Here is a 7,178-nt window from a genome sequence, read left to right as displayed (position 1 = left end):
GGAGAATGACAGAGCGAAGATCCTGTGGGACTTCCAGATCCAGACTGACAAGATGGTAATGGCGAACCAACCAGATATCGTGATCATAGATAAAGGGCAGAGGAAAGCCGTTGTAGTGGATGTAGCGGTCCCAAGTGATGGAAACATCAGGAAGAAGGAACATGAGAAACTCGAGAAATACCAAGGGCTCAGAGAGGAGCTGGAGAGAGCCTGGAAGGTAAAGGTGACAGCCGTGCCTGTGGTGGTCGGAGCACTCGGGGCAGTGACCCCCAAACTAGATGAGTGGTTGCAACAGATCCCGGGAACAACATCGGACATCTCAGTCCAGAAATGTGCAGTGCTGGGAACAGCAAGGATACTGCGCAGAACCCTCAAGCTTCCTGGCCTCTGGTAGAGGACCCGAGCTGAATGAGGGACGGACACCTCCAGAGGGGTGAGATGAGGATTTTCTTAATTTTATTGTAGTATATATAGACTTTTTTTTTGGGGGGGGGGTACTTAAATGAATTTGATGATGACAATTATTTTCTTATTTGTATTTTTTTTTCCATTTTTGTTCATTTGAAAACACTCAAGTGAGTCATTTTATAAAAGAAGAATCTTTCGCTAACTATTTGAGAACTAATACAGTGTAACAATATCAGTGTGGGTGTGTGAGTAAACATACCAACAGGAAAGTAGAGAGGCAGATTCTGCAGGTACAACTCCTGGTCTTTTGGCAAAAACACACAGAAGATAACTCTGTCCAGCTGACACACAAAAGCACAGACGCGCACGCACACACACACACACACACACACACACACACACACACACACACACACACACACACACACACACACACACACACACACACACACACATGATGATATTGGTCAATTGAGTGCAACAATGAGAAATCATCATGTTCTGGAGTTGTTCTTAAAATAGTGCAATCATTCCATGAGCTTTACTGTACTTAGTTCTTGTTATCTGTCAATGCTGTGCTTTGCCACTTCGTAGTCTCGGCTAAGCTTCATCTGGGGCACTCCCTTCCGAAAGTGAGAGACAATTTTAGCCTTCGCAGACAGCAAGATTTGCTTCAGTTTACCACACGCTTTCAGACCATGTGTTTAGGACAGCGCCGTGCCTCCGGAAGTGCGACAATGTACGAGTCGATCAGTATCGTTGATAAGCAAACGGAGGGGAAAGCCGCTCTGTATACAGTTTTTTGCTCATAAATTAAGTCGCGACAGCAGTCCGTTGAAATGAAGATTTTTCAGAATGTTGTCAGAAAAATCCAGTCGTTTTAAAGAAGTTTACATTATAAAGGTGTTCGTTGTAAGCAAAATCGGGAAATGGAAAACGAATTACGTGTAATCGGGACTTTGAAATTTGAACCTTATAAGTGTGGAAACGTTTTAAGTGGGGTACTTTCAGAAACTCGACTGTATAATGTTGAGCTTCGCAAACAAACTCGGAATGACGCTTTGCCGCTTATTTGGACACCAAGCACAGTGAGAAGAGACACTAAAGAACACTAAGAAAATGCATTTTGATACGTTTCTGCATGTTATATGTTGAAATGTGCTCCAAACATGTGGGTTGCTGAGAAACAGGGGTGCATTGTAAACTTGAATGCTGACCCACACAGCACAAGCGGCTTTAGTCACAGAGTCCCCGGGGACGGCCAAGCTAACAATAATCTCGTCAACAGCCTCCTTGGGAGGGGTAAAGAGGTGAGGGAGGAGTCGGGGAGGAAGAAGGGAGGTCCCGTTTAACAAGCGACTGCATTAGTTGCGCATCATTTGGTCTTTTCTCTTCTCCAGAAAGCAAGCAGTGCATGTCACTGTTGGCTACTTCTCAGTTCCTCAAGGAGCCAATTAAAAGGCAGACGTGGCCCCGAGCATGCGGGCGTGTCGCTTTCAGTGCACAAACGGTCTATGTTTTACCGATACCCCTTCTCCTCTGTCTCAACATGGTGCAAAAACAACAGCCTTGATAGGAATAATACCTGGAGGAAATGGTCGGGAAAATTGCCAATCATGTCCACGCTCTTGTACGTGCTCACGCGCAAACACACACACACCTTGTCGTAGTGTTCTTCCAGATACTCCCTGACGGTTGCCAAGGCCTCATGCACAGTCTGCTCAGGTGGATACCCTGCAACATTGAAGCATATGCCCATAATTTGCTAGTGAAGGAGTGATGACAGATTTGTTTGTGTGTGTGTGTGTGTGTGTGTGTGTGTGTTTGTGTGTGTGTGTGTGTACTATTTGAAAAGTAGCGTGTGTTGAGGTAAGCTTGTCATCAGTGCATCCTGATAGTGATTGGCTTTGTTTTGCACACGTGCGACACTCTTGCCTTAGTGTTACGCCGCTTATTCCGCCGAGATCGGCTTGTTGTTACACGGAGTGCTTCACCTGTGCTCGCATCATTTGAATGTCGGGAATTGAGAATGTGCAAATGTATCAAGTTGAATGCTGCTGCCCAAATCCATGAACCCAAACAGGATAGCAGAGGGGACACACTGTGCAAACACACGTGAAATGAAATGTGGGCGTGCATGTCAATTAGACAGAGAAAGGTGGCCCCGCTCAGAAGCTTGAAATAAACCACAAATCACTGCTTGTGGCTCTCTGACAAATTTGCACTTGCAATTCACAAGGGAAATTTCACTGCGAGCATGTACGTATATTTTTTTGTCATACATTGAGCAAAACCTGCCATATTTCCTCAAATTGTGACATTGGGTATTTTATTTCCTAACCAACCATATGACTGGGATATGAGTTCCATCTACCTTCCTATCGACAGTGGATAAAAAAAGTCTACGCACCCCTTCTAGGATTTCGTGATGTAAAAATTAGACCAAGATGAACGAGTTTTAAAGCGAGCAAACAAAAACAAACAACTGCTACTGTAATGTGGTTGCTAATGTGTACACACCCCCATAACTGTGTTCAATTTTAACCAGTCACATTCAAGATCAACTTCAACGGGAGTCAGCGCATGCTTGGCACCATTTAGAGTGCCCTGATTAACCCAAAATAAAGTTCAGCTGTTACAGTGATCTTTTCCTCTTATTTTTCTTGGTTACTAGCATCAGTGTGTATGTTCTATGCTAACCATGGTAAATTCATACTGTTCATAATTATTTCCACTTTGGCTATGGCCCGAGTTCTTGCTGAAGAAAAACTGTGGCAAAACCGACCGACTACCTACCTACCTAGAGCAGGGGTGTCAAACTCATTTTTGTTGCGGGCTACATTGTAGTGAAACCATAAAAATGTTGCCATTATACACAACAGATTGCTGGATAACTCGTTTTAAAATCAGAAGTCAAGGATAAGAGATGTTTGAGCTGTGAACGGGGGCTTTGGTAACAAAAAATGCTGCAATTTTGTGGGCCATGTAAAATGATGTGGTGGGCTGGATCTGGTCCCCAGGCCTGAGTTTGAGACCTATGATCTTGAGTTTCTATTGTACAGTATTGTAAAATGAATACCTCTCCTGATGTCAGGATCTTTGTAAAGCCACAATTTTTCTTGTAGTCCTTATATTTGAACAGAATCATTAGAATTTGCAGACGTACCTAATCCTGTGGTCATTGAGTGCAATAATATGTGATCCTTGAGTTATTTTCAAGGAATATAACAGGCATTGCCAACACATTTCTCGTGTTGATTTGCTTGTGTGCATTCTAGCAATCGAACACAGGCTAAGTGCCATACTACCCTCTGGGACCTTCTCAGCGCTGTTCTTAACACTCTCTTTGCGAGAGTGATGGAGGATTACAGTCAATCTGACACCATCAGCAAACTAATCTGCCTTAATCTGCAGCTCCTAATACAAGGCCTTAATCTGGAAATCACCTCTGGGTGGGACGAGATAATGTGTCCAGAGCCACTGGGTGATTCAAGAAAGAAACGCGAGTTAGAAAACAGTTACTCTTGTACTTGTCCTCAGATATCAAAGCAGGGAATTATAACACACACACTGACCGTAGATTCCAGTGGAGATGCACGGGAAGGCCTGCAAATTGAAAAAGAGAGTGTTCAATCACATGTTGAACAGTCAATAAAACAAAATGTTACTACACTTTTACACAAGAAAACGTTTCTGGATTTATTTATTTATTTTTATTTTTTGCACAGATCCCGAATATGCCCTCTTTTCTTCCTTTGAGTTCATTTGTTAGCCGAGGAGGCCTAATCCTTTTGTTTTGCTGATTAGGAATCATATGCAGAATAAACATAGTATCTAAATAATAACATTTTGACTCTGTTAATTTTCGTGGATACGTTTGTTTTTGCCAGTTTTGTGCCATCCGTGCATGGTAATTATTATGCAAGGGAGTCCTTTGCCCCCCTTTGTGCGCTGTCACCTTACCGTAGTGGTGGGGTTTGTGTGAGTCAATGATCCAAGGAGCAAAATTATCTGGGCTTTATGACCCTGGTATGGTCACCCATAGCAAACAGGTCCGAGGTGAGTGACCAGAAAAAGCACAGTTCGAATGGATTCTTATTATGAAAACATAAATAGATGGCATCTTCTGGTGCCAGGCCTGGAGGTGGGGCTGCCTGGTGAGCACCTAGTGGCTAGGACTGCAACTATGGGCCACAAGCCCGAAGAATCAAGATGGGTCACCCTCCCCATGGGCTAACCACCGATGGGAGGGGCCAAAAGGAGGTGGATGCTTTGTGAGCTGGGTGGCAGACAAAGTCGGGAACCATGGTGGTTCGATCCCCGGATAAACAAGCTAACTGTAGAGACATGGAATGGAAGGGAATAAGCCCCTCTTGAGAGGGCTCGAACCATATTCCATTCTGGAGTTGGTCACGGTGAGAGGTGCCCAGCAAATGTGGACATACTCATTGCCCCATGGCTCAGTGCCTGTACATTGGGGTTCACGCTGGTGGACGAGAGGGTATGAGGGTAACATCCTCCGGTGACTGTTATTTGTGCCTATGGACCGAACAGCAGCTACTTGTATGCAGTTTTTGGAGGGTATGATGAAGAGCGCTCCCCCCGGGGAATTTATCGTTCTGCTGGAGAACTTCAATGCACTGCGATCAGAACGCGAGTGGTGTTCTGTTATTGCATTTTTGTGCTCAACACCATGTTTAAACATAAGGGTGACACCTGTTAGGGACTCGGATAAACCGAGTTTGGGAGGGGGATCCAAAAAACGTAGACAGAAACAAGGTCTCCGATGTAAAGACAATTTAATGTCTTAATCGAACCGAAAATAAAGCGAGAACATAAAGCGCTGGTCCACAATGAGGACCAGGAGGTAAATCAAAAACGACTAACAAAAAGTGCTTGCACAAAAGAGCAAGAAAGGAAAGTAAAGCCCGCAAACTCCGAACGAAAAACAATGTAACACTTTGTACACGCACAAAAAGCCAGATCATCAAAATAAAATAGTACTTACACAAACACTTGGTACCGAGAACTATACGCGAAATCACGACAAGGTCAAAAGCCACTAAGTCAATGAACAATGAGGATAGTAATGCCATAAACAATACTCCCACAACAGGTGTAGAACGTAGGAGTCCTTAAATAGTGTCTCTATTGATTAACGATTGCCAGCAGGTGTGCTAGGAAGACCGCTCATGCCACCTGCTGGCCAGACCGCAAAAGCGAAACGTGACAGTACCCCCCCCTCAACGGACGCCTCCTGGCGGACCACCCGGCTTTGACGGGTGCGCTGCGTGGAAAGCCCGGAGCAGGGACGGGTCTAGGATCCAGGAGCCGGGGATCCACTGCCGATCCTCCGGGCCGTAGCCTTCCCAGTCAACCAAATACTGAAAACCCCTACCCCTGCGCAGAGAGTCCAAGATTTCACGCACGGTGTACACTGGTTCGCCGTCGACGATTTGTGGAAGAGGCGGCGACGTGGGCGGAGGAGCCAGGGGACTGGTGACCACCGGCTTCAACAGGGAAACATGGAAGACGGGGTGGACCTTCATGTTGGGCGGCAGTCGGAGCTTGACGGAGACGGGGCTGAGGACCGATTCCACCTCGAACGGTCCAGTGAATCGAGGCCCCAACTTGCGAGATGTACCGGCGAGTCGCAGATCCTTAGTCGCCAGCCACACCTTCTGTCCCACCTGATAGCTGGGTGCTGGGCGTCGGCGACGGTCAGCGATCTGCCGGTTCCGGAGAGCCGTGTGTGACAGTGCTGCCCTGGTCTCCTTCCATACGCGATGGATGCAGCTGTATGGAAGGGAGTTCCACCTGACCCTCCTGGGAAGGAAACAGAGGAGGTTGGTAACCATACGCCGCCATGAAAGGAGACCGACCGGCCGGTAGCTGATGAGACGAGGGTGTTGTGGGCGTATTCCACCGAAGGCAGGTGGGCCGACCACGAGGAGGGGCGATGGAGGCAAACGCAGCGCCGAGCTGCTTCCAAATCCTGGTTTATGCGCTCCGTTTGGCCATTGGACTGTGGGTGGTATCCGGAAGACAGACTCGCCGTGGCCCCCATGGCCTGACAGAAACGTTTCCATACCCTGGAGACGAATTGAGGGCCCCGGTCCGACACAATGTCCACCGGAATTCCATGAAGACGGAAGACGTGTCTCACTAGAAGGTCGGCGGTTTCCTGGGCAGAGGGCAGTTTGGACAACGCAACAAAATGGGCAGATTTAGAGAAGCAGTCAACTATGGTCAGTGTGACTGATTTTCACCGGGAAGGAGGCAGGCCGGTAACAAAATCCAGGGAAATGTGGGACCATGGTCGAGAAGGAGGAGGCAGCGGTTGCAGCAAACCAGCCGGCAGTTGGTGGGACGCCTTACTGCATGCGCAGGTGGAACAGGCCTTGATATAGTCCTGGGTATCCTTGTGTAGCTCCAGCCACCAAAACCGCTGCGACACGAGGTCCAAGGTCCGGTTCACGCCTGGATGGCATGCCACCTTAGAAGTGTGCCCCCACTGTAACACCTCCGCGCGCAGAGGTGGGGGTACAAACAGTCTCCCGGCCGTTCTGGGCCTCCTTGACCCTACGTTCGACGGCCCATCTCAGTGCCCCCACAATACAATGGTCCGGAACAATGTTTTGGGGTTCATTGTTCCTCTCCGCAGGGTCATGGATGCGGGAGAGTGCATCCGGTCTAATGTTCTTTGAGCCCGGGCAGTAGGTGAGCGTGAAGTTGAAGCGAGTGAGGAGAAGTGCCCACCGTGTTTGGCG

General features: G+C 47.5%; 1 protein-coding gene across 1 annotated transcript in view; it reads right to left on the bottom strand.

The window, feature by feature from the left end:
• Window positions 1-547: 547 nt before the first annotated feature.
• macrod1 (mono-ADP ribosylhydrolase 1) overlaps window positions 548-7,178 on the bottom strand; it is a 177,281-nt gene continuing 170,650 nt past the window's right edge. The window contains exons 7-9 of the mRNA XM_052075345.1: window positions 3,984-4,014; window positions 2,069-2,142; window positions 548-749 (exon numbers count right to left, since the gene is read on the bottom strand). Coding sequence (XP_051931305.1) covers window positions 558-749; window positions 2,069-2,142; window positions 3,984-4,014 — 297 coding nt within the window. The 3' untranslated portion in view covers window positions 548-557. The remainder of the gene's footprint in view (window positions 750-2,068; window positions 2,143-3,983; window positions 4,015-7,178) is intronic.

Source organism: Hippocampus zosterae, chromosome 1, assembly GCF_025434085.1.
Source record: "Hippocampus zosterae strain Florida chromosome 1, ASM2543408v3, whole genome shotgun sequence".
Lineage (NCBI taxonomy): Eukaryota > Metazoa > Chordata > Actinopteri > Syngnathiformes > Syngnathidae > Hippocampus > Hippocampus zosterae.
Note: the sequence above shows the minus strand (reverse complement) of the source record. Positions and strands in the feature narration are given on the sequence as shown.